Source organism: Dermacentor albipictus, chromosome 8 (genome assembly GCF_038994185.2).
Source record: "Dermacentor albipictus isolate Rhodes 1998 colony chromosome 8, USDA_Dalb.pri_finalv2, whole genome shotgun sequence".
Lineage (NCBI taxonomy): Eukaryota > Metazoa > Arthropoda > Arachnida > Ixodida > Ixodidae > Dermacentor > Dermacentor albipictus.
Genome location: NC_091828.1, coordinates 111,930,396 through 111,958,346, shown reverse-complemented (window position 1 = coordinate 111,958,346; position 27,951 = coordinate 111,930,396). Strand labels below are relative to the sequence as shown.

The 27,951-nt window shown below is 46.8% G+C and overlaps 2 protein-coding genes across 4 annotated transcripts in view; one reads left to right on the top strand and one right to left on the bottom strand.

Annotated features, from left to right (window-relative positions):
* Window positions 1-27,951, bottom strand: part of LOC135917135 (zinc carboxypeptidase-like) — a 205,942-nt gene that overhangs the window by 48,729 nt on the left and 129,262 nt on the right. The gene's annotated exons all lie outside the window — the stretch shown is intronic.
* On the top strand, window positions 451-27,014 carry LOC135917147 (uncharacterized). Its single transcript, XM_065450642.2, has 7 exons — window positions 451-672; window positions 3,841-3,960; window positions 8,042-8,109; window positions 19,018-19,113; window positions 22,367-22,414; window positions 24,207-24,254; window positions 26,674-27,014. The coding sequence occupies exons 2-7, from the start codon at window positions 3,843-3,845 to the stop codon at window positions 26,797-26,799; spliced, it is 504 nt and encodes a 167-aa protein (XP_065306714.2). The 5' UTR covers window positions 451-672; window positions 3,841-3,842; the 3' UTR covers window positions 26,800-27,014.

Sequence of the window (27,951 nt, the reverse complement as noted above, 5' to 3'; positions counted from 1 at the left end):
TCCCGCAAATTTCTGGTCGAGAAAGGGAGGCCATCGTTTCAGGTGAGTGCGTTAGAGACACGCAGTGAATAAGTGACAACGTAACAGGACTGAGTTCACTTTGCTGAATACGTTTTCTACATAACCAATAACCGTCGAATCGCATAACGTAGAGCTTCGGAGGTATGTTACATTGAATGAACCCCCCCCCCCCCCCCTCTCCGTCCCGGCCCCATAAATAACAAGTAAACAGCAGATGTGTTGGGCGCCTTCAGCAAATAATCCAGGAAATGAAGTGACAGTCGCAGCCCTTTTCTTTCTTTGCTTTTCTTTCTTTTCCATCTTCTAACGTGGGCAAACGACTCCTTTCGCGGTGATGCAGGCTGAACTAAGCAACCAACCCACGCGACAGAAGTGCTCGAAAGAACCGGTGCAAATACCTTATTTAAACGCACCGCTTTCCGTCACATACAGTACACGCAAAGGACTCGCGCTATAAAGTCAACGAGACGCTCGTGAATGCGCTCCTCACGTTGCAGTTTGGCGCGCGTTTCATTCGTCGGGGAGCCGTGAGCAAAACCGCAGGCATATAGCCGAAGTTGTCATTCGGAACGAGACGGTCCCGCCTCTGCTTGCTGCCTCCCCAGGGGGAGCATTCGCCTGGATTCGAGCGGCGTGTTGCAACGTGTTCAAGTAAGCCGCATCCGCATGTTCCTCCATATGGGTGTCTGCACGTGTGTGACGCGTCCAAGTTAGTTCGGCACAAGAGTTCGAAGTTGTAGGAAAGTTGGTTGAGGAACATTCGATCCTTCTCCCTTCCCCATCTCCCCCCTCCCGAAGAAACAAAGCTGTAGCTCTGTTTATCGTGCATGCCCTGTTTCATAATTGCTGTTTGTTCGTATATTCATGTAGTTGTATTGAGACATATTGCCAATCCCAACGGACGTTTTATCAGGATTCAACTGACTCGTTTAACTTGTGTCCCCACATTGTAAACTTTGAAATTGTGAAGCCCTGTTCTGGGCATCGCAATGGCAACGAAATTTTCAAACTCAACTAAGGCCCTCATTCCGATAATCCACGAGGGGTAGTCGACGCGTATCATATGTATAAAAATTCTGCCTCGTCAAACTTCTGTCACCCTGCATTACAGAGAAGTAAAATACGTAAGGTACATGATTTCCCGATGCGCCCTTCAAACCTGTCATGCATCGTGCGCCTTTGTGTATATTACTGAATGTGCAATAAAGCACTTAGTTACAAGTCAGCGCTCGTCATTTCTGAATCTTTGTTCGTTTCGCAGTTATTTTTTTATTTTCAAGGTGTTAACCCACCAATACGTCCCGCTTGCTGTTTTAATCCAGCACTACCTGCCCTTCCGATGCGGAAAGCAAAAAATTTGTAACCTAACCTAACCATCTTCCCTTCCGATGTGGAAAGCTAAATATTTTGTAATCTGACCTAACCTTACCATATTCCTTTCCAATGGTGAAAACAAAGTATTTTGTGAAAAAGATGCCAAGCGACAGTGGGCAAACTACGGCTCGAGATAAATCCAGATGAAGGAAGAATTCCAGGGCAGAAATGCAATCGGTGCTGGACGTTTGTGCTGGAAACTCGGTGCGTTCCGTAAGGAATAATTCAGTGGCATATCATTCGCACACTCGAAGCTTCTCTATTGCATCTATTCTTGACAGCGGCATCGTTAATGCCATGCAGGCTGCGCGTAACTAAAATAAGCAAATAAATCGCTCTCTGCACGCCCTCTTCATTCGAGAAGCTTCATCGACATGTTCTTTGCCCATTACGTCACATTGATTTGGGCCTCCTCAGGAGCTCCTATATATGATTACACGGGAAAGATCATTTGGATCGGCACCCCGCTGTGCCGAATTCCGTTAGGTTTAATACAACTGAAAAAAAAGCAACAACAACGCTGAGATGTGCCGACTGTGATAACAAATTTTTTTTATATAGACCATCAGTTCTCTTTTCATTTTTTTTTACAAATGCTAAAAATTGCGAAAGTAAAGAAACATGAAACCTCGAGATTACAACTCTATTAGCTAAACGATATATAACCATGTTCCAATCTACGAGCTACATTTGTTGGTACATCATAAAACGGCAACATATTTGTAATATACACTTTTTCTGAAATATATCACCAAATATATAGTAAGACTTGCGAAACCCTGGTGAAATGCTGCTGTTTCGTATATCTCATCTGTTTGCTTGAGATACTCTAACATATGCAGAACACCGATAATTGTTTGTGATCAACAGTAACGTGTTTGTAAATTTCGTACTTCTATTTTGGAAGTTACCAATTTTCGGGAGATTCTTATTAAGAAATACAGGCCCTAAACGAAAATTTACGTGCTGCATAGCACTGGCTTTCCTTTAAATTACAGAAATGTTCCGACGCTGCGGCTCACTGCGACTAAGCCCATGTGTCACACCTCTAGATACTGCCATGACTGCATAGATCAATTCGGGGTCATGCAAACAGCCTTCAAATGTATTTGTGCCGTGAATTCGTGCACTAAGGAGTACGAATTCGGAAATGTGAGATGTCGGAAATTCGCCTAACAATGTAATATCAGTGTGCAAAGGTCGTGATAGAGGATTTCAATATAATACGAAAAGCTACACTGGGAATATATACTTCTTTCTTTTTCTTTCTATCTCACTCAACGGGAGACTATATACGTTTCGGATGCGTGAAACAAAACTCAAACAAAAACAATGGGCTACTGCTAGAAATTAACGGGAACAAATTCTAAAATTAACAAAGTGCCTATCGTTAACAATTAATACTATACTGGAAGCGGTTGTGCCGTGACATCCACCTTAGACATTTTTCTTCTCACCTACTGTAAAAACAATATCATCACGTTTATGTCTGTTCCATGAAATCTATCTCCATAATCGCACGCTTTGTTCATGCTCGATAGCAACGGCATGTTGCGTTTCATCACTAGCTCACCATCGGCTCATGGTCAGCATTCGATTTTCTAATACTATTGAATACAGCCATTCATAGTTCCTACAAGCTTGACGAGACTACAATTACCTGCCAGATAAAACAGTTTTCATTACTGGCGCCAATCTATTCCGCAAAGCGCTTACTATTAGGTTTAGCAAATCTTTTCCATACGCATGTCAAGGTTTTCCTGTTTCAGTTTCGTTAGCCGTGTTCACTGCCCGTTTGTGCTTTCTTTTTCATAGTGCTTACGGAATATTTGTCATTTATCCTCGCCCATGTTGTATTTTTTGTGTCCCCAAACCCTTCGCCCTCTTTCATGCTTCTGAGGGTAAAATAAATAAACGAATAAGTAGCGCCATACGATCATCTTTTGCAGAGAACTGAGGTGAAACAGCGCGAAAAAGACGAGGACACAAGGAAACAAATACCACAGACAAGCGCTGACTGCCAACTGGAAGTTTATTTGAAAATCACCGGACATTTATAGCTTCATCAGCATAGGCATGCGCACATCATTCACAAAAACATCTGCAAATCTTCATTTTAATCTTTCTTCCAAAAATGTCATTTCTTTTCCCGACAAGGCAAGAGAGGGAGTGCTTACACATTTATCGCCTCCCTTTCTTATATGAAAGGCCTCTACTATTTCCCTCTCCTTCTTGCTCTTTCCTTTCCCTCTGAATTTAGTCTTTTCAAATATGGGGGTGCATTGACACTTGTAACAGTGTCCAGCTAAATGACTCCCATAGCCATTCTTTAGGTTAGTGCTGTGCTGACGAGCTCTTTCATTGAAGCACTGTCCCGTGCTGTTTCACCTCAGTTCGAAGTATGAACCAACTAGGCCTCATCAAGATCTTACTAATCTTTTGCAGACATGGAATGCCGACTGAATCTCGGGGTCGTCTTACTAGCCTGCTTGGTGCTCCACTCGCAAGCATCTGTGGTTGACATCCTGAGAAGACATTTTGGAAACGGAGGAATCTGCGACAAGCGTACGTATATGCACCTGTAACACAGCGAAGAAGACGCACCCGTATTTATTCTCAATACAGGCCCGCCTTATTTGGAGACCATCGCAGGAGGGCACGTAATTGACTTTTAGACTGATTCAAATAATGCCTAGGGCTCGACGTACACTTGTGGTCATAAGCACGCGAACCAGGGGTTCTACGAAAACGGGAATTGACCTGTCAACTCAAGTTGACAACCTCCGGCTGACGGATGCACTGCGATATTTTACAATAACAATAGTTGATTGGAATAAACTTTCTGATGAAGTCGTTACACTAATTATGCAAAAAAGAGGTGAGGCGTGCAGACGGGACACAGGAGTAGAGAAGTGGACAACCCGAACGCCGACTATCAGCTGAAGGGAGCACTGAGGCGAAAAAAAGAGAGAAGACACAAAACTCATCTGCGCATGATTGCAGAAAAGGCGATTTCAGCCATAGAAAAGAATTTACAGCCAGTAAAACTCAAGCCGTCGGCAGTAAAGCAACGTGCGCTTGACCTCCTGTCAAGACATAATCTTGATAGGGTTGTCTCTAATGTCAAGAAAGCAAAATCCCTCCCCTTAGAACTGTTTTTCTCGGCGAAGACCCATAAGCAAGAAATTCCTTTTCGTGCTACAGTGTCAGAGAAAGGGACGTGGCAGATCTGTGTCGCTAGTTACCTACAGAACTGCTTAGCCTCACTAGTTTTTTCAGATCCCTTTTGCTTGCGTGATTCTCAGGCACCGGTCAGTATTTGAGAGAGGAAAATCCTGGTGATTGTACAGCTTTTAGTATGGATATCGAAGACCTGTTTAATTCCTTGAAGCATGATGGGTTTCTAAATTCCGTAAATGAGTGCATTAAAGAACAAGTGCAAGAGTCGGCTTTTATTGACAGATGCGGTGTTTCCACGGGAGCTTTTCTAGAAATTCTTTCAATGTACTTGAAGTCGACGCTGATTGGGTGGAGAGATGGCGTTTTTCTGCAGAAATCAGGCATTTGTATTGGCTCAAAGGTTGCCCCTATTCTTAACAATATTTAGCTGAGTAAGTTTGACAGCTGCTTAGAGAAAGCCTTAGGTGATAGCGTTATCAAGATATTTCGTTACGTTGATGGTTACCTGATTTTCTGCAATAGTAAAATAGTAGAATGAAGCGGATTTTTTTTTTCGCAGAACCCCAGGTCGACATTCTTTTGATCACGGTTTAAGTTAGTAGGCTGTAAAACAGCCATGCCCACATACTGGACATGTCGAATTCCGAAACAAAGGAAGTATTAACATTTCACCGTACTTCAAGCTCTGTTTATATGAATGGGCAGAAATGATTTGTCGGAACTTCTCAGCATATATTGGTACATATGGGAACAGGTGATCGACAATACAACAATAAATTGAAACCTAGGAGTGAGTCTCACTTCAGACCCTCACCGTGCCCTCTACTGCGTGCCAGCGGCTCCTTTTGCAAGAGCAAGTTCAAGCCTCACACTTTACTCCAACTTTGAGGTACTTAGTTGTCTCGGTCTTTGTTTTGTTTTTGATACCTTTGCCTGAATCTTTACTTTGTGACATCCTTATCCAGCACTTCCCTCCGTTCGTGATATCCTTGCCTCCCACTTTACTCTGTTATTGATGTCCTTGTCTCTCACTTCACTCCGTTTTTGATGTTCGTGCCTTCCACTTCACTTTGTTTTTAATGTTCTTGCCTCCAACTTTACTCCGCTTTTGATGTCATTGCCTCCAACTTTACTCTGTTTTTGATGTCCTTGCCCCTCAGTTTACTCCGCTTTTGATGTCCACTTTACTTTGGCATTGATGTCCTTGCCTCCCACTTGACTCCGTTTTTGATGTCCTTGCCTCCCACTTTACTCCGCTTTTGATGCCCATGCATCCCACCTTACTCTGTTATTGATGTCCTTGTCTCTCACTTCACTCCGTTTTTGATGTTCTTGCCTTCCACTTCACATTGTTTTTAATGTTCTTGCCTCCAACTTTACTCCGCTTTTGATGTCATTGCCTCCAACTTTACTCTGTTTTTGATGTCCTTGCCTCTCAGTTTACTCCGCTTTTGATGTCCACTTTACTCTGGCATTGATGTCCTTGCCTCCCACTTGACTCCGTTTTTGATGTCCTTGCCTCCCACTTTACTCCGCTTTTGATGTCCATGCATCCCACCTTACTCTGTTATTGATGTCCTTGTCTCCGACTTCATTCCGCTCCTCCCCTCGCCTCGCGGTAAGAGAGGACGTTTTGCAGTAAAAGAAAACAATTACGGCAGAACTCATGTCACGATGGCTGTCGAAGCTAATGTGATTACCATTCGAGCAAGGTAGCGACACACCGTGCTCTGGAAGTAACGCTTAGCATAAGGCTTGTAGCATTAAACTAAAGGTTACAGTAATATGTGGTTAGGCCACAATGGTCATATTCGAGCTTGTTATGGTGGACCTTGCTTTTATTTTGTTGTTTATTAACTACGATAGCTTGGGAAATATGACCTTCCGAAGGGTCCGCTATCCCACAATCGCCGATGAAGGCAAATTAAAGGCGCAAAACGAGTGAGCACTATGAATATAAAATTACAAATAACATAAACCATTCACCATCAGTGAAAGAAACTGCATAGTAGGTTCTCCACATTTAGTTACACATTCATACATATCATGCGTATTGCAGATGCAGTGAACGACGTTCAACAAGCATCAGCATATGTTCCTTACTCGTGTTGAAATAGTTGAGTGCAAGCGAAGTGCGAAGAAAGTCACGAACTTCGTAAATATATCCTGACATCAAGGGTCCTCTAACGGAAAACGATTCCAATATGTTTCTGTTCCAATCTCCTAACGTAAAATTTACGTAACCACCAACGCAAGCATCGGGCGGTGACCCGCAGCGTTGTCTGAACAGACCAATACAACGCTCTCCTCGTTCATAGGAGGTCACCTTTGTTTGCTTTCAAAACGAGTAACATTGTCTACACTGAGCAGCTTGCCCCTTCTAATTGGCTGACAAGAGGCGAGAAGCACGGTCAAGTGGAGAGGGATTCAATAGAGCCGAGCTACTGCACTGAAAATCGATAACCAGATGAAGAGGGTGGTGCGGGCTTCTGCGATTGGTTCGCTTTCCCTTACTTCGTTTGTGGTATCTGGTCAAAAATCGCGGCGGAAAGTAACGGAAGCTTAAGAATGACGCTAAAACGGACCCTCAGCAAACAAGAGTTGGCAGAACAAGGTCGTAAATGTGCCGAAAGTGCTCGAAAACGTTACACGGCCACGCAAGAAGTTTTATTATACGCAAATAAACCCGTGCTCTCCGGCAAGTACGAGTAGCCACTGCCTGAGCGATCGGTGGCAGCCATCGTTTATTCCTTTTGCAACGGGGCAGCTTGCGGCTATTCAAAAGAAAATTCAGTTTTGTTCGGCCTATTAATGCATCGTTAACGCGCACACGTCACTTTGACGCGGTGAGTTCTTGCGGTTTTGTGACGTCGCGCGACAGGCAGGTGAAGTGGGTGCAGCCCGAAAACTTTCGACCAATAGCCGAGAGCTAATGGCGAAACGGCGTCGAATCAGAAATGACTATTTTTCTTTTGTTCCTCCCAATCATGCATAATCAGTCTGAATACGTCATATCAGATGGGGAGCTATCGCGGTTTTCATGACGTCGCTGATAGACAGGCGAAGTGGGGGTGGTCCGAAAAAGTTTTTCACCAATCGCGGAGGGCTGATTGCAAAATTGGAATAGAAAAATTTGAAATGGGCTTTACGTTATAGCGCCCCAAAATAAGATTTAAAACAAAAGTCCCACGAAAGCACAATTTTATCACATCGCAACATCGCCATGAAATTCTCGTGTCACTGTCACCAAAGGTGTAACCCTGTGCTCGTGTAGCTGACTACGTGGGATCTTTCATGGCAGGTAGTATTTGTGTAGTCACCTCCAACGTGTGGCTACCAACGTTGCCGATCAAACACAGAAGTGTGGTGCATTCAGTTTAAAACCCAAAAAGCAACTAAATTTGCGTCGGAAATTTTGAATGTTCTCTCGAGTTTCCTGACCAGTAACTTTCTTTCTTTCTTCCAGTTAGTAACCGCCTAAAGACATGCCTCGATGAATCCAGAGGGTTCGAAGTGCGGTATTTCAAGAACAGGGTACGGTATGCGAGTGGCCATTCTCGATATTTTGTGAACTGTGTGGGCAGGTTTTATGCGAAGCATACTAGCCCCACAACCACGCTCTTCCTTGCTGCGCCGCGCGCGGCCGCGTAGCTGCCATATGACGTCATAACAGAGTGGAACGCGACAGCGTTCCCGTCGACCCGCCAAGGGCTGTAAGACAATGGACTACGGCGCAGCGACTACGCGCCCCGCATCGGACGCGGTGAGCGTCGAGCAACGCCGCGTTCGGCGCGGCAACGAAATGTGCGCTTGAGCAAGCGACGCATGCCTGAGCCTTAGAAACAGCTCGTTTCTAAGGCAATACCGCGTTCACTAGAGGCGCTTTTGTACCGCTTTGAAGCATCGAACTCGTGGCTCAGTGGTAGCGTCTCCGGTAACGCAGAACGTAACGTCTCCGGTGTCCGCAGAAGTAACGTCTCCGGTGTCGGAGAAAAGCCGATAACGCCGGCTTTTCTGCGACACGAGCTCCTTAACGCTGTCGCGTTAAAATAAAGGCTAGTATGCTTCGCATCCTGGGCTTAACCTTAGCTAAGTCACAGCCATTTTTTCCCCCTCTCGATACGAAGCTGTGCGCGTGTGCATGCGTGTGTTTGCGGGTGTTTGCGTGTGTGTTTGAGTGGGTATGAGTGTATTTGTTTCTGCGGATATCTGTGTGTGTTTATGTGTAGGTGTGACACCCCTACCCGCCGTGACAGTCCAGTGGCTATGGCGTTGCCTTACTGAGCTTCAGGTCCTGGGTTGGATCCCGGCCTCGGCGGCTGCATTTCGGCGGGTGGACGTTAAGCAGCTCCATAGGTGGTCAAAATAATCCGGTGCAGCACACCGGATTGCAGCTCAAAAATGCAGCACAAGTCGAGGTACAAAGTACGAGACCATTTCAAAGCCTATTATGTGGATAGTGGTATGTGAAGGTTGGTGGAGTACAAAGAAACCTAGCTCAATAGTAGAGACACTTTCAGCCCCCCAAACTGCTTTGTTATAAAAGCAGGCGCAGCAACCTTAAACCTAACCCTGTTGTGCAACTGCTGGTACAGGAAACCGAAGCTAACACTGCTTTACTGGATCAGATGGTGCAGCTAACCGTAAAATTATGCAGTCGTAATTTCAGACAACTTAGAGCGTGGCACAAGATCAAGTAGGATCCAGAGAAGATCCTGCTAGGAGCAAGCTCCCCTTCCTTGGCAAGCCAAGAGCCATTACCGAGTGCCTCACAAATTAAGATCACAATTTTCGCGCGTAAAACTCCAGAACTTTGATTTTAATTTAAATGCACAATTTAAGTACACTCACCCACAAAGCTTGAAGAAAGAAAAAAAAATGGCTGTGGCTTAGGTAAGGTTAAGCCCAGGATGCGAAGCATACTAGCCTTTATTTTAGTTGTTGAACCACTGTTTAGCCTGGTGAACTGCTGTTGCTTGGCTATATTTGGTTCGGCTAGACGAAGAAACAACTCATGCATTACTTCTTCGCCTTCAAGAGTGGAACGCGACAGCGTTCCCGTCGACCCGCCAAGGGGTGTAAGACAATGGGCTACAGGGCAGCGACTACGCGCCCCGCATTGGACGCGGTGAGCGTCGAGCAAAGCAGCGTTCGGCGCGGCAACGAAATGTGCGCCTGAGCAAGAGACGCACGCCTTAGAAACAGCGCGTTTCTAAGGCAACACCGCATTCACTAGAGGCGCTTTTGTACCGCTTTGAAGCGTTGTACTCGTGGCTCAGTGGTAGCGTCTCCGTCCCACACTCCGGAGACCCTGGTTCGATTCCCACCCAGCCCGTCTTGCAAGAGTTGAGCCAAAGCCACTTCTCCTCTGTCGTGACGTCACGGTGTCACGTGATTTCATGGTCACCGCCGCGCCTGAGGAGCTGGGTTGAGCCCTCGTAATATGCTTCGCATAAAAAAGAAGCCTTTGCGGTACATCCAGCTCAAATTACTTCTGCGATGAAAGGAGCCACAGCTTAAAACTGCATTAATTCTGACCAAGCGGTGCACGCCGAAATAACTTTCACGAGAGTTTCACAGTGATAGATCATCATCAGCATCATCATCATCAGTATCATCATCATCAGCCTGGTTATGCCCACTGCAGGGCAAAGGCCTCTCCCATATTTCTCCAGCAACCCCGGTCATGTACTAATTGTGGCCACGCCGTCCCTGCAAACTTCTTAATCTCATCCACCCACCTAACTTTCTGCCGCCCCCTGCTACGCTTCCCTTCCCTTGGAATCCAGTCCGTAACCTTTAATGACCATCGGTTATCTTCCCTCCTCATTACATGTCCTGCCCATGCCCATTTCTTTTTCTATTATAGCTTAAATCATACAGTTCTCGCGTCGTCCGTCGCAGCTGTCATCATAATTACTTGCGAGAAGAAAAAGTCGCCAAGAAAGAAAACTAATCTGTCTCCAACAGCGCCTCACTCTTACCCCTTAAGCAAGGGTGTTAACAATAAGACGTACTAGCGCCCATGAGGGAGCAAAAAAATGTTACTGTGTGCATGCGCGTGTGTATGCGAGCGAGTGTGTCTGTGATTATGTGCGCAGGTGAACAAACGAAATCAATTAGCTCTACGTTTGTTTATCCTGCAAGTATAAGTAAAAAAAAAACGCATGCATGTTTTTTCCTTATAGGAAAGTGTAGGTGCGAACGCTCAAATAAGATCTCCCGCGTAGCGAACTTGTGAAGGTGACAGAACTGTACCTGTCCTGGGCCGATGAGGGGGCGGGCGAATAATTATGCTCTATAGTTTCGTGTTCGCCAGCGCACAGGCCATGCGTCTGTGGGACACTGCTAGTTTAACCTTTTGATAAGGTGCGTTAAAAACGACTCGGAGAGGAGCATATTGCCATAATGCCTAAGGAAAAGGCGGTCTGAAGGTTTGACTGAAACTATAGCAAGCTTGTAAAAACAGGATGGATTTACCGGCTCAAGTTGAAGGTTTTAATGAAGAAAAAAGTGGATGACTCTCTAATAATGGACACCGTTGGCGCAGGAATATTGCGAAACTCTGCAGGTTAAGCAACAAAGCGGTTATTGTTGAAGTCCTCCTAGCTGGTGTGGTGCGCGCATTTTTCTGCAGCCTGCTTGTATTAGAATGCCACAAACAACACTTTCAAGGGAAAAAAATAGCAACAAATTATTTACGTGGTGAATGTGATATATTCCGTTCCATCCACGAAAAGATGTGGCCCCACGATGTAGTAATAGTAAAAAAAATTCACGCAGAAACTCGTCTGGGCGTTGCCTAGGCATGCGTAAGCATTGCGCCACTTGCCCGTCTCCACGCAACCGTGTCTCATAGCCATGTCACGAAACTTGCTTCGACCAGCATAAACCTTTATCGGATCAGCGGATCTCTGGCTAAACGTGCGATGACAAAAGACGTAGTTGAAAACTATGTAATCATTCTGACAGCCTTGGGCGCATATAAATATCCGACAGGAGAGTTTTATGCGAAGCATATTACGAGAGCTCAACCCAGCTCCTCAGGCGCGGCGGTGTCGCCTTGAAACCACGTGACACCGTGACGTCACGACAGAGGAGAAGTGGCTTTGGCTCAACTCTTGCAAGACGGGCTGGGTGGGAATCGAACCAGGGTCTCCGGAGTGTGGGACGGAGACGCTACCACTGAGCCACGAGTACGATGCTTCAAAGCGGTACAAAAGCGCCTCTAGTGAATGCGGTGTTGCCTTAGAAACGAGCTGTTTCTAAGGCGTGCGTCTCTTGCTCAGGCGCACATATCGTTGCCGCGCCGAACGCTGCTTTGCTCGACGCTCACCGCGTCCAATGCGGGGCGCGTAGTCGCTGCCCTGTAGCCCATTGTCTTACACCCCTTGGCGGGTCGACGGGAACGCTGTCGCGTTCCACTCTTGAAGGCGAAGCAGTAATGCATGAGTAGTTTCTTCGTCTAGCCGAACCAAATATAACCAAGCAACAGCAGTTCACCAGGCCAAACAGTGGTTCAACAACTAAAATAAAGGCTAGTATGCTTCGCATCCTGGGCTTAACCTTACCTAAGCCACAGCCATTTTTATGCGAAGCATATTACGAGGGCTCAACCCAGCTCCTCAGGCGCGGCGGTGACCATGAAATCACGTGACACCGTGACGTCACGACAGAGGAGAAGTGGCTTTGGCTCAACTCTTGCAAGACGGGCTGGGTGGGAATCGAACCAGGGTCTCCGGAGTGTGGGACGGAGACGCTACCACTGAGCCACGAGTACAACGCTTCAAAGCGGTACAAAAGCGCCTCTAGTGAATGCGGTGTTGCCTTAGAAACGCGCTGTTTCTAAGGCGTGCGTCTCTTGCTCAGGCGCACATTTCGTTGCCGCGCCGAACGCTGCTTTGCTCGACGCTCACCGCGTCCAATGCGGGGCGCGTAGTCGCTGCCCTGTAGCCCATTGTCTTACACCCCTTGGCGGGTCGACGGGAACGCTGTCGCGTTCCACTCTTGAAGGCGAAGAAGTAATGCATGAGTTGTTTCTTCGTCTAGCCGAACCAAATATAGCCAAGCAACAGCAGTTCACCAGGCTAAACAGTGGTTCAACAACTAAAATAAAGGCTAGTATGCTTCGCATCCTGGGCTTAACCTTACCTAAGCCACAGCCATTTTTCTTATCTCTCCCTGTGAAATTCTCTTGTCGGATATTTCTCTGCGCCCAAGGCTGTAAGAATGATTACGTAGTTTTTAACTACGTCTTTTGTCATCGCACGTTTAGCCAGAGATCCGCTGTTGTCCTCTATAAATTCTTTAGGGCTCTGACGGTAAGGGCGCTACCGCGCGACAAAAAACACCCTTAAAAGACCCTTAAGGGTGTAAAAGTTTTTATAGTCTACATTCAAGCCGTCGTTTGAACAATAACAAATGGGTACTGCCGTATTCTTTCTTTTGGGCGCACGTGGAGGGAGGAGGTCAAATGAAGGTCAACACAATATAAACACCAAAAAACAGGTGCTTTCGGGCAAGCCCCTGAGCACCCTGAATAATTTACTATGAGTCTTGCTGTTTCAAATAAGTTCCGGTTTCAAAAACAACGAAAGGGGGACGAGTCATGACGTCACGATAGACCGTCTCGCTCCGTTCCGGCGATTGCAGGTGCTGCCAAACGCGAAGTCAGGCAGACGCGCGCAGCAGCCTTGCTTACTTTTTTTAACGCGACAGCGTTAAGGAGCTCGTGTCGCAGAAAAGCCGGTGTCGTCGGCGTCGGCGTCGTCGGCGTTGGCCGTGAGCGATAAATCCCAGCAGGCACTTCATGAATAAAAAACAACTTGCAACATGGGCTGGGTGGGAATCGAACCAGGGTCTCCGGAGTGTGAGACGGAGACTCTACCACTCAGCCATGAGTTTTTTTTTCTTTATTACCGGCTTGGCAAGTACATACAAATATTGTCAAATAAATCCGAATGTTAAAACGTCTAGTCTTTACTAAGACTGACGTGTCATGTTAAAATGGCTTCATCGAAGCCAAACTGTCCAACACTGAAAGCCAATTTGGCGGATCACTTAGCAGTTTCAACACTTCGCTTGTATAATTAACATTCTCGGTAAAATAATACATTGCTGGCCTTGCATCAACATCAGCATTGCGTACAGCCATACGAGTTCGCCACACACTTTGCATACACAATAGCATCAACATGTCCACCGGCACACCGTCAGGTTCAGCACATGGCAAAAACCTTATTCCGAACGCAGTGATAGGAAGCTCCTTTTTTAATGTTCTTTGCAGGATGTCCCAAAGAAAGCGGGCATCGTGGCAGTCAAGAAAAATGTGTTCGACAGTTTCTTCCTTGTTACATATAAGACAGTTGTCTGACCATGGGACAAACAAGCCCTTGCATCTTAGCCATGGCTTAACAGGCAGTGTGCCGGTATGCAGTTTGAAAAACAATGATTTTGTGTTAGCTCGTACAGGCATATTAATGACTCGCTTGAAAACATCTCGTTCAGGCCCTAAGTAATACATAGAACGATACACTGGTGTAGGTATAAACACTTCAACAAGATCCTTATACAATTGTTTTCGTGACACTGCAAACAAGTAGTCTTTCGAAAAACGAGCGTTTAGAAGACGTATCGCCATGGAAACTTCACGTAGATAGCCCTTTAGTGCCATCGGTTTGATTGCGTGCGACGATACAACGAAATCGGGCAAAGCGTCGCGCAATCTCACTTGGATTACCGTCCGCAGAAACCCATCGCTTTGGTCGCGGAAGAAAACAAATCTCGATACAAGTTGCTTGAAAAACAAATGCGTTAAACCAAGTCCCCCATTGCGCAATGTGTGAAACAAATTACTTCTGCTCGTGCGTTCCCACACCGAACCCCAAATAAACTCTGCAAACACTCTGTGTATTTTTTGAATTGAAGATCGGCTCATGCATAGCACCTGCAGGACGTAGAACACTTTAGCTACTAAAAAGATATTACATACTTTGGCCCTAGCAAACATCGAAAAGTTGTGGCCTCCCCATTTGTTAGTTTGCTCTTTCATTCCGTCTCTCTCACTCGTCCAGTATTCGATTGGCTCACAGTAGGCACTGAGTGGAACCCCAAGATAAGTGCCGGGTAATACACTCCATTGCATTTTGCAAAAGACCTCTGGTGCATCTGGCCAATTCCCGTGCCAAAGCCCTAAACATTTTGACCAACTTATGGCACTACCGGAAGCCTTGCAAAAAGCTTGGGCTTCCCTCACAGCTTCTGCAATGCTCTGTTTATCGCGACAGAACACTGCTATGTCGTCGGCATAAGCTAAAACTTTTATTTCTCTACCAAAAAATGTGTACCCGCGAATATTATGGTTATGTAGTAACTTTAAACAGAAAGGTTCTAAATAAAGTGCAAAGAGCAAGGCTGAGGTCGGACAGCCTTGCTTTATGCTAGACATTACTGCAATCCGCCTGCTCAGTTTGTTGTTAATGATTAAGTTTGTGGTACAACCATCATACATCATTTTTACCCCGTCCAAAATGACTGATCCGACATTAACATAACCAAGAAGTATAAACAGGATTTCGTGGGACACCCTGTCAAAAGCTTTGGCCAAATCTAGTTGTAGCATAGCTACATGATCTCCCATCGTATCGCAACATTCAAGTATGCTTCGCGCTATATGTATATTTGTGAATATAGTCCTGCCTTTTATACCGCATGTCTGATGTGTACCTACTAGGGATTTGACTACACTTTGAAGGCGATGGGCGAGCACCTTCATAAATACTTTATAGTCAATATTTGCTAAGCTTATTGGCCGGTAGGTCTCTACGGATTGAAGTTTAATGGGGTCTGTTGATTTAGGTATCAGTACTACGTGTGTCTGTCGGAAAGAAGGAGGCGTCCATTTTTGTTCGTAACACTTGGTTATGACGCGGTGCAGAGCCTCAGCCATTTCAACCTTGAAAATTTTATATATCGCTGCCCCAAGTCCATCCGGTCCAGGCGATTTCCTTACACTAAGGTCATCTATAGCCTTTTCAATTTCTGCTACAGAAATCGGCCTCTCAAGGGCATCCCTCAGTTGACCATCAATTTTCGGCATAAGAGGTAAATATTCACTCTTAAACGCAGAGATCTCGCTTGTCCTCTTGCTTAGCAGCGTGCTATAGTAGTCAACGAAAGCACGTTCTATCATTTCCCCGTCATTTGTAAGCTGCCCTTGAAAAACGATTTCTTTTACTTCCTTGGTCATAGCGTACCTCTTCTCTTCACTTAAAGCTCGCTTGGTGGGCGTTTCACCCAGCCATACGCGTTCAGCGCGTGCTCTTAAAACCGCGCCACGATATCTCTCTTCATCAATCACTTCAAGTTTCGCTTTAATTTGTTTAATATCATGTGCAAATATACCAGCCCCGCCGCTTTCCATGTTCAACAGGTATGCCAACGTGCATTGCAGTTGCTTTTCTTCTTGCTTTTGTTTCTGCCGCAACACGCATGCTCTCTCTAAAGCAATTATTTTCGCTTCGGTTTTGAACATCTCCCAAGCTTCTACAACATTTTTTGCATCCTCAAGGAGAACAGCGTCTAATTTCTCTTTTATTCTTTTAAGAAATACTTCATCTTGCATAAGGTTGTCATTAAGTTTCCATAGGTGCCAATTAAATTTCTGTTCTTTCTTTTTCATACCTATCGTAACCGTTACCAAACAATGATCGCTGAAACTGACACATTCCACACCATATTCAGAAAGTAGTGGAACTAAGTGAACAGGAACATAGATGCGGTCTAACCTTGAGTGGCTGTCTCCTTGAAAATGCGTATATTGCACATGACTGTAAGAACCAAGAACACTCCCAACATCCTCTAGATCAACATCACACAAAATTTCATGCAGAAGTGCGGCACTTTTATCGTGGCTAAGTTGCTTATTCGATCGATCTATCGGCCGGCATACACAATTGAAGTCGCCAAACATTAGAACGTGTCTTTCACACCGCAAGAAAGACCTCAGATAAACGAAAAATTGTTCACGTTCTCGAGCATTATTAGGGGCGTATACACAAACCGCCCGCCACAGAAATCCAGAAAAAGAAAAATCACAAATAAGCAAACGCCCCCCTTCACATGAAGTAACTTGTTGCTCTATTATCCCAATGCTATTTCTAATAAACAAAAGGCAGCCCCCAGAAGTACCACTCGCGTGGCAAACGCATACATTGTACTTATTTCTGAAAATTTCAACCAAACGGGCCGTTTTTTCTTCAGATTCAATTTTTGTTTCTTGTACAGCCATCAAATCAATGTCTTTTTCTAGTAACATGCGACTTATCTGACACTGTCTTCGCCTCTGCGACAACCCTCTGACGTTTAATGTCGCCAAACGAAGCGGACTGGTGAGGTTAATAGCGTCTGCCATTGTTTTAGTTAGATTTAGGGTACGCCCCTACGCAATTTTTCTTAGGAAACATACGGACTCTGGTATGCAGTGATGCTCGTTGAACATGGCCCTCCCTTTCGAGCCGACGACTGCAAACCCACGTAGTCGCAGGCCCATTCCCGATCAAAGATCGGGTTTTGGAAGTTCTTCCCGGGACACAACCTCCGCTAAGGCGGAGGTGGCCCGTGTAGCAGCCGTCTGTCTGGCGGCTCGTTGAGTTTGACCTTCAACGTCGACCTTCGGCCTGTCTGGGTTTTCTGTGGCGGTCTTTCGGTACCCGCGCCGTCGGTGTCTTGGCTGCGGTCCTCAACATCGTCGCGCAACCGTTTTCCGGCACCTTTAGCGTTGGAAGTCATGTCCATGCTCTCTGAGATGCTGACTGTCTCGTCAACCGCGGTGGTTGGGGTTGCTTGGATAGTTGAAGACGCACTCGTCGCCTCAACACCACTTTCCTTGACTTCAACCTTGGCAGGTGGAGGCGTCGAATCGGGCACGTTGCCCTTATCAGTCCCCTCCGAGTTCACATTTTCGGTCTTCATCTCCAGAGATGTAGACTGAGCATCCGCCCCTTCAGCTGCTTCCTTAGCGGCCTCCTCGGCATCCTCTTGATCCATAAGGAGCTCCGATGTGTCTTCGCTCCCGCCTGGACCAGCAACGTTGGCGTACGTTCTCACGCACTGGGTCTCGTCGTGGCCGAAGCGACGACACAGCCCACAGCGTGGAACCCGGCATTCTCGTCTAATGTGTCCGGTGCCACGGCACCGGAGGCAGAGGGGTGCTCTGCCCGGGACATTGACAAGAGCCAGGTCTTCCGCGACCCGAAGCTGATGTGGTAGGTCGTCCGCTGTCATTCCGGGCTTGAGTTTAAGGACCACAGACCGTGTCGTGGTTCCTTTGTCGTTGCAGCCTTGTACTTTCCACTTCTCCCTCGTCACTTCGGTCACTCTCCCGAACGGTGCCAACGCTGTTCGGACGTCTTCATCAGGAACACCGTGCAGCAGCCAGAAGAGCTTGAGCCTGACACCCTGATTGCACGGGTCAATGACCACGCATCGATGTTCTTTAACAAGAAATGCTTCAGCGTCAAGTATCTTCTTTTTTGCCGCCTCGTTCGAAAAAGTTACGGCCCACACATGATTCATCTGATAAGCCCCGAGGGCCACCACTTCCGGCAGCAGCATCAGTCTTGAAAGCGCGTCCCTGAAGTGCTCAACACGGTAAGGCCGTGCTTTAACTTCGCCGTGGATAAAAATAGTGTTCAAAACACTAGCACCTGAAGGAAGTTGTGGTAGAACCATCTGGTAGTCCGGAGAAGGCTTTTCCGTTGACCGGGAACCGCGGCCAAGGGCCGCTGTAACCGCTCCTGGGGAGCAAGGCATTCCGCGTCCATTCACTGCGGTGGCCGGAAGTGGAAGTACTCAGCCATGAGTTCGATGCTTCAAAGCGCGGTACAAAAGCGTCTCTAGTGAATGCGGTGTTGCCTTAGAAACGGGCTGTTTCTAACGCTCAGGCGTGCGTGGCTTGCTCAGGCGCACATTTCGTTGCCGCGCCGAACGCGGCGCTGCTCGACGCTCACCGCGTCCGATACGGGGCGCGTAGTCGCTGCGCCGTAACCCACTGTCTTACACCCCTTGGCGGGTCGACGGGAACGCTGTCGCGTTCCACTCTTGAAGGCGAAGCTTAAGCGTCCTCCAATTTTTTTTTGACGAACAATGCCACCGCACGTGTTCTTACTGCTGCACGTCTGTGTCATTACGTCACAGCGGTGTAAATAACGCCAGGTGTCTCGAATTTCGAGAGCGACTTTGGTAGCAAATTAAGGTATCTCATCAGCGCTTCCCGAGACACCTCCCGCATCGCCATGTGTCATCCTTCTCTATACACACCTGAAAGCGAGTCACAAGAGTTTCGGCACATTTCAAATTGTGCGTCAGTATCCCTCGAGATGCCCAGCATTCACGAGGTGCGCGTCCTTCTAATTTACGTTCTCTTTACCTTCACCACTGCAGCTCAGTGACCAAGGAACTCAAGACCAGCTCATGGGCTGTGTCATGCGGAGGCTTGTGGAGAAACACATCGTCAGCATATGTGAGGGCACCACCTCGGCAAGTATAACTCTTACTTTCGCGTTACGAGCGTGCTCAGTACGATGAGTGCAGGAGTGAACAACAGCCGCGATGTTCGCTCCGGCGTAGAGACTATTTTACGGAAGCGTTTGGGTGACGCCATCTTTGGCTGTTAACGCCGCTGTTTTCTGTCTTTAACGATGAAGTGCGCGTTACTACAGTCGATTCGCAAGCATGAGAATAGTTGCATTTGTGATGGAAGCATCTGAACGTTGCTTTATTTGCTGATGGTTACATAACTGAATCCTTATACCAAATCGCCGTGTCACCGCTGCTGTACGGGTGGCTAGAGCTTAGTCAAGCTGCACAGATGCAGCTTTTTTCACTGGCCCCCTATTTTCGCAGTAACAATGTACTATATGCGGCGAAAATAAAACTTGATTGATTGATTGATTGATTGATTGATTGATTGATTGATTGATTGATTCATTCATTTTCATTCATTCATTAATAGAACATAGGAATTGTTTGTGCAACAGGCCAAGACAGCGGCGTCCGGCCATGAAGCCTATATAGTCTATAGTTGGCGGTTGTGCCTCATCATTCGTAAGCTCCTCCTCAGAATAAAAAAAAAAGGCAGTTTTAAGGTATACCGTAATCCTCTCATTTAGCCGCCGTCCTCCTCGTCCGCTCCCTTTCCTCTCCATCGCGTCCGAGCATGATTCGTTTAGGGTGGTCACGTGCCACTTTCACGTGACCGCACTGACTTCTAGCGCCCCCAAAGGCATTTTTTTTACACGTAGTATAGTTTACGTCAACATCCGCATGCGGCACGAACAAGTATTTACTGCATGGTATCCAGTTTCAACCGAGGAATAATAATAATAATAATAATAATAATAATAATAATAATAATAATAATAATAATAATAATAATAATAATAATAATATATTATAATAATAAAAAATAAATAAAAGGAAAATCAGACATCCACCCGTTCGTAGCAATTGCTTCAAAGGAAACCCATACGGGTTCCTCGAAAGAAAAGCCTCAAGGTGGATGCCTGATTTTCCCTTTATTCATTACTTCTCTCCACCTTGCGGGTTTCCGCAGAACTACTACGTCAAACTCTTGCCTTTGCTTCGTGTTGTCGACAAATTCGACTTCGCCCTGCCATCTGCTAGCCGCCTGGTTAGCTCAGATGGTAGAGCGGCTGCCCCGGAAAGGCGCTGGTCCCGGGTTCGAGTCCCGGACCAGGACGAATTTTTCTTCAACTATGAGGCTTTTCTTTCGAGGAACCCGTATGGGTTTCCTTTGTAGCAATTGCTACGAACGGGTGGATGCCTGATTTTCCCTTTATTCATTACTTCTCTCCACCTTGCGGGTTTCCGCAGAACTACTACGTCATAATAATAATAATAATAAATGTAGTAGGACACGCACTAGAAGCTACTACTATTTGTTTCTGCCCGCAGTGTCGAAGGCTTAGAAACTTTCGGGTGGCTAGCGGTGCTCCATGCAGGAGGAGGGTAGGGCACAGTGGCACAGGGAGATTGGCGCTACCTTGCAGCTAATCTGAGGACCTTAATCTTCCGCAGGCAAGCAGTAGCTCACACAGAACGTAGGGAACGCCGGCATTACACTTTACACTGGACCCAACTGGTTCTTCTACACTACAATTGGAAAAGTTCTCATACCCTTCTATAGCATACGTGCGCACCTAAGGCGTTTTGGAAACGAAGGAGTATCGAGGTGTAGGGAAGATCCTTGGCAGTGCAGGTAAGCGCGCGAGATGCAGTGAATCCTGCAAAATAAACAACGATATGACACACCCTCTTTGTTAGCCGAGTGCATAGTCCGTTGGAAAATATCGCTTGAAAACACACACACACACTCAACACACACACACAACACACACACACAACACACACACACACAACGGCTACGGGTACAGTGATGCGTGGAGGGCAACACCGCCCGGTGATATAGACTGATCTGTGATATAGACTGGTCGCTGTGATATAGACTGATCGGCATATTCGCAACTGCAAGCGCATTCTTCGATGACGTCAAATCGATGCACGTACGCCGCTGGGTAGTCGGTTGGGCCGGAGCGGTACGGAATCGCAAGCGATATGCCTGCATCACGAAACGCTTAAACCACTACCTTTTCGGTCCCGACACACCCACATTGAAATCAGCGACAACGAGCACAGAGGTAGTGGCACCGTAACTAACCCGCGCAAAGTGAGTAGCCACGAACTTTACAGGGAAAATGAGTTATTGCGTTTTTTGCATGCTTGAACCAGGGGGTATGAGAGCTTATGGAGCTGTATGAGCCATTGATGATTATAGTTTTCGAGTGCGGACACGAACATTTTTATGGCACCCTAACCATACTAAGCTCCGCTGCAAAAAGAAGTAAAGAAAGAAAGAAAGAAAGAAAGAGAGAAGGAAAGAAAGAAAGAAAGTAAGAAAGAAAGAAAGAAAGAAAGAAAGAAAGAAAGAAAGAAAGAGAGAGAGAGAGAAAGAAAGAAATCAGCAACGCGACTCCTTCTCATGATCACGTTACGGAGCTTCCACGTTCCATGTTCCAAAACTACGTCACAATATCTTAGAGAGAGAGAAAATAATGCAGAGAAAGGCAGGGAGGTTAACCAGAGGTAGTTTCGGTTGGCTACCCTGCGCAGGGGGAAGGGTTAAGAGGGATAAAAAGAGAAACAGAGTAGAAGGGGGAGATAGAAAGGGAGACAAGAACAAACAAAGCGCGTACACTACAGAGCGGCAGGAGGCGGCATTCTTAGAGTCTGTCGTGAAGCCCCGTAGACCGCAAGAACCTTACTAGCGCGTGTAAGGCCTTCAACGCGGATGTCCTATCGGAGCATTGGCCTAAAGCTTTTAGTTCTGAAAGTGGACGATTGTCCAACTGGTCCAGTACACTGCACATCACTTGTCTCTCAGCACTGTCTCTTGTCTCTCAGCACAATATCTTAGAATGCTGCAACTCAGAAGGAATGCAAAATGCTAAACTTGGAACGTGCCAGTTCCTCAACATAAGTGTAAGTATCGTGATCGCCTTTCTTTCCTCTTTTCCATCTTTTTTGTGTGTTGAGGCGGGGGTGGTGGGGCGGGGAGCAGGTTTTCATGCTGGTTTACTTTGATAAGTCTACTTTTGGTGGCTGTGCATTAATTATGTTCAACTGAAAAGACCAAACATACACCGTGCTTAGCGACCATTATTGTACCAACTTTGACCTCGCACCATTCTCTTTTTTCTTTGTTCGCTGGCAGGAGGGAATTCTAGTTGGCTGCGTCAACCTATCTCTCAGGGACCATGTGGTAAGCACGCCGAAACACGATAGTGGAGCGCGGTCATTTGTTCATCGAAAATATCGCTTGTCAGTGTTGTTCCAAAGTCGATAATGCAGCACTCAGTCGTAACCTGAAATATGCATCTGATATGGTGTCTAAAGCGGCCAAAGTTGGCACGCCACAAGTAGCTGTAAATAAACGTGCAAGAGATGTGTCAGTATGACTATCACAGAACTAGCGGATAGAAACTAATAATTTCCAGCCGAATGTAAACATTGTCTTTTGAACAGTTGATGACAATGCTAACGAAAGCATCTGTGCTGTTTTTTAACGGATATCTCGAAAGTAGTGTTTGTCTCGGGATTTCTAAGGAGGCATTACTTTAAGGGCGAAGTGGTGACGGAAGTGGTTGCCATCATCGGTATTGGTCCTGAGCTAAAGCTTTCAGCTTAATACGAGGCTTTTATTTGAAAGTGTTGGCTTTGACCTTACTTCTCCACGAAAACCATTTACTGTTTACCCTATCCTTTTGCATAAGCACTGCTTATAAATACAGTCTTTCTTAGCAAGTTATCGTCCCTCATAGCCGATCGTTGAGATAGTGCAGCGTACAAATGTGCATCAATCCCTTAGCTCTGGTGAAGGTGGTATCGGTTCGCGGGGTGGTATTCGTGCCGGTGGAACAATCCTGCTGTACCGATGCTACCAGTGGCACTGCAGGTGGTATTGGTGCCGGTGGTACAACCATGCTGTATCAGTGGTACCAGTGGCACCGGTACTCAGGGTGGTAATGGTGCCTGTGGTATAACTGTGTTGTACCGGTGGTAACAGTGGTATCAGTGCACCACCGTGCTGTACCGGTGTACTGGGTGGTATCAGTGATAGGAAGGCGGTAGCACAATGGTCCGGTACCGGTACCGGTGGTGCCAGCGTCCATCATCACCGCCCGGTGGTACCTGGTAAGAGGAGCGTTCTCGCAATTTTTCCCATAGCTAGCGTTTTGACACACTAGACAGTTTTAGAATAGCGTTTGTCGCATTACGTGCGTTAAACCTAACCACCTTTGTGAGACGTTGCGGTGCGTGTCCTTTCAAGTCCTTTAGTTTACCTTACGAAAACACAAAAGTAAAGAAAACGTTATAAAACAGGGCGCCGTCTGGTATTTCGCGCCAAACGTATCCAAACCAAGACGGTCCATTAGCAACCATCCTGCTGTTGCTATGTGGACGCGTCTCGCTAGGCGTACGGGCGCCAGAATCGCCGAACGATCTCAGAAATTGGACGTGCTATGCGCTCATAACTAACCTTTCAGGTGAGTTTAGAGAAAGCGAAAGCTCATTAGAACTGTTACTGGCGATCAACGCGAGTGAGAGCGTAGCCATCACGAGAATTCACGCTGAAGCAGGAGCCATGGGTGCCGCCATGTTCGACAACGATAGTTCTTAGTGTCCGTAAACATTACGGACGTAAAACGAGGCGTTGGTTAAACTCGCCAAACAACGTACGTTATCATAGCGCGCGTAAACCGCAGAAACCCAATCACGTTCCGAGCATGCGCAGTGAGGACGACGCTATTTCTTTACGTACGTAATGCTTTTACGTTCTGTTGCGAACGCTAAACTAAAGCTATCTACTGCCGTGGAGACGCTGCTCCCCTGGTCAAAGACGCAGACTCTGCCAGTTGAGACGGTGCGGGCTTCTCAGAATGATTTATATCGTTCGTACACCCCAGTCTCAACCCCAGCTTGCGCAAGAAAACTTTCTCTTTCATCTATTTCAACTGAAAGTCGAATCGCCTTCCAACTTTTTTCTTTTGCAGTCGCCACTAGTACGCTGGAGGTCGGCGAAATTCGCGAACAAAATCAGGGTAAGTACTCCAACTAAACACACTCGGTGTGAACGAAACGACATGCGATGACTGCGCCTCATATCGCGCTCGAGTTCACGCTCAAAAAGATAGTCGGGATCCGACGCACTGTGGGAATTCGCGGACGCCAAGCTTCGATGCAGCTGCTTGGGTGGATGCTAAATGTGCTGACGTTATCTGATGTTTCATTCATGTGCGTTCTATGTTACGTTGTGCGTAGATGCGCCATACTTGTCATACGCAGATGCCATGCTGCTGCGATGCGTGCGTGCTGGCGCATAGCTAGTGTTGGAGAAATGCACGAGGATAAGTTTACGTCTTTCAACCCTAAAGGCGCCCTGAAGCACCCCTCGGCCTTCGTGAAAGAACACAGTCAGCGGATAGCATACGCTGCTGTGGACGTCTCAACCAAATTTTAGTCGTGCGCGCGGCGCGTGGAGCTCACAAGTGTAACGCGACGTCACCTTTTTCTCAGAGACTCTATTTTCAATAAAGACCTATGACTCACCCACTTCGAGGAGGTCGGCGGCTGCCCCTTTGACGTCAGCGGACAGATTCCCATAGAGTGCTACCATTGGCCGATAACTGACATCAATCAAGAAGCGTGTTTGGATCGTACGCTTCTAAGTTCTGTTACTGTGTGCATTTATTGACGCAGTTTAACTAAACAGGCTGACGTAAGCGAAAAATCTGCTTTCGAATTCCGATAAGAATCCCGTACGTGCTGACCAAGCCGACTGACGTCAGCTCCCGCTCATGCGCACACGCCTACGCAGGAACAAAGCCTTGGCACAGCGCTCAACTCAACTAGCCTCTAACCACGCGAAACGTAAGGCCGGATGTTGGTTAGAACACGTTGGCGGGCTAGTTGGTTAGAATCCATGGTAGTGTGTATAAGCTCGACTGGACGAGGACGAAGAAAGGAACAGATACACAGACACAGCGCTGCAACGAGATGCCACGGTGGAATGCCCGATGTACTAGAAATGAACTTGGTTAAAACACGTTGGCGGGCTAGTTGGTTAGAATCCATGGTAGTGTGTACAAGTGCGACTGGAAGCGCTGTGTCTGTGTATCTGTTTCTTTCTTCGTCCTCGTCCAGTCGCGCTTATACACACTACCATGGGTAAGGTCGGTCCACACGTACGCTTGTAAACATGCGCACACTCTCGAACACTCCTGGCTAGATGCCTTGCCAAACATCGCTTCATAGTGAGCTATTGATTGAGGGATACCCTTGCCACTCGCTGCGAGAGAGAAAAAAAAACCACGCGTAGCTATCCAGCGCACTGTGGCACAGCTAATGGATGGGACACCTCTAGAGGCACCGTGAACTCAAGCGTAGGTTGAGGGATACCCTCAGAGTTTGCGGGTATAGCCGCAAAATTGGAAGTAGCGACGTCTACGCGAACATCCCAAATCAAATGTGAACTGCGCGTGCGGTGAAGTTCAGTAGGCGGTGCGTTGTGAGCACTGCCTCGTCACTGCCTCGTCACTGCCCCCTCTTCCCCCCCCCCCCCCGCGCTGCGCCGTAGCGTTCGCAGTGCAAGACATTGAAGAAGGGCCGGTAGCACTGCGAGGGGATCAAGGGTGATCTTTGATTGGCGGTAACTACGCTACCGCTGAACGCATTGAAGTGCTTTTTGCTGCGAAGTGTTTCGGACTAGTATATTCGAACTTCAAATGCATTTCTCCACTTCGATAAAGAAGCAGTTAAGGGCCCCTTTAAGCGGAGGGAGTGATGTGCACAAATTCGCACTCGAGAATATTCATACTGCACAGATTCTACCACGCTGTCCGTACCGAGATTCTGTCGGTCTCACAGTTTCGAGCGCCAGCCGCTTGTTCCATGCTGATTTCTTTTACCGCCCTTCTAGCAGAACACACACACACACAAACACACACACACACACACACGCACGCACATACGCGCACACACGCGCACACACACAAACACACACACACACGCTTTGTTTCCAGGAATGAAAGAGGTGGTGGAAACGATAGGCTAAAACCTATTGCTGAAGCTTGTACGTTATTGAATATGAACACAGTGATTATAAGTACAGGTGAAATAAATGTGCTCCGTTTAGAGAGTACGAAAGCTTCTGACAAGGGAGTCAAACCTGTAGTTGCTCTCGAAGAAAAAAAATCACCAGCACGCACTTTGTTCTTCGGTTAATAATAATATTAATCACGCAAACCGATACAAAGCACCCCCGAGAGAGAAATAGAACCGGGCTGGAAATTGTCTCTCGAAAAGGACACATTGCCTACACGTCACAACACTGCGACCGACAACTGAGAGATACGTTTCCCATTGAGCTATTAAGTCCCGATCATGGTGTCTCACACCGCAGAGTGTTCCAGTCACAGTTCTTGCCCGAGCAACTCGGTGACCTGTGACCTCTGTTCACAGGTGTGCCTTGGCAAACACAAGATCGAGGACGAGTCTAGAAGGGAAGGAGCGTCCATGCCGGTGGACGACGACCTGCTCGAGACCCCGCTCATCACGATCGCGCCATACGACTCCTCGTTGGACTAAAACGAATCCTGCATGGCGCATATGGAAAAGCAGGGTCAGTGTTGGACCAAGGTTGGACCGTCGTTAGACGGCATTGGCTCTCAACACCGAACCAGGTTGGCCCCACGTAAAATATGCGCACGTGGGCCCTGTTTTCAGTGTCACGTGGAAAAGGGGTGATGTCGAGAGTGCTCAAATCTCGGCGCCGACTGGGAATAAAGGTTTTCTTCAGCGCACCACGTGATTTTTTTTTGACTGACTGACTGACTGACTGACTGACTGACTGACTGACTGACTGACTGACTGACTGACTGACTGACTGACTGACTGACTGACTGACTGACTGAATGAATGAATGAATGAATGAATGAATGAATGAATGAATGAATGAATGAATGAATGAATGAATGAATGAATGAATGAATGACGAAGCAATATTGGACTACCCAGGGCAAGATATAGCTCTGAGCCAACTAAATCTGCGCTACTGCACTATCTGAGACGCAAGAAAGCCGTCACGAGCATGACAATCGTAGAATATATCTACTATCAGTTAGCTTGGCCGCAGGTGATAAGGGAAAAGTCTATTTCTATGTGAGAAGCAGGCTTTGTTTCTCTCCTGGGATATTTTGGAAACGTTCCCAAAATATCGGCAGACAATCTTACATATACGAACTTCGGCATAAAAAAAGGACTGACGTGGTTCAGTCATTCCGTGACCTGTGACCCCAGTCTACAGGTTTGCCTTGCCAAATACAAGGGCAAAGACGGGTCCAGAAGGGAAGCAACGTTTATGCCATGTTGTGACGTGACGTGCTTCCATATCTTACATCTATTGAAGCGTATCGATGCGATAAGTTGGTTCCCAAAAGGACGTAAAGTGTTTCTTTGTACAAATGTGTCTTGCATTAGTTCGCCGCAAATAGTTGATTTTGCAAGAAGAATTATGTGACACGCTGATTCTTCCCCGATTAACTAAGAAGAATTAACAGATTCCGATATCTTGCGAGGCTGTCAATAAAAAAAAAACTGCACAAGGCTCACTGCCACCTTTTCTGTGCGCTCAAGGCAGTCAGAGAGATAACATAGTTTTCAAGTACGTGTTCTGTCATCGCACGCCTAGTTAGAGCTCTGTTGTCGGCTTCTGAAAATTTTTTTGTTAGACCCGAACGG

Bases quoted from the DNA above. Each gene is read 5' to 3' on its own strand.
- LOC135917147 (XM_065450642.2), top strand. From the start codon at position 3,843: ATGGAATGCCGACTGAATCTCGGGGTCGTCTTACTAGCCTGCTTGGTG. The intron at 3,961-8,041 runs GTACGTATATGC...TCTTTCTTCCAG, and splicing joins CGGAGGAATCTGCGACAAGC to TTAGTAACCGCCTAAAGACA. The intron at 19,114-22,366 runs GCAAGTATAACT...GTTCGCTGGCAG, and splicing joins TATGTGAGGGCACCACCTCG to GAGGGAATTCTAGTTGGCTG.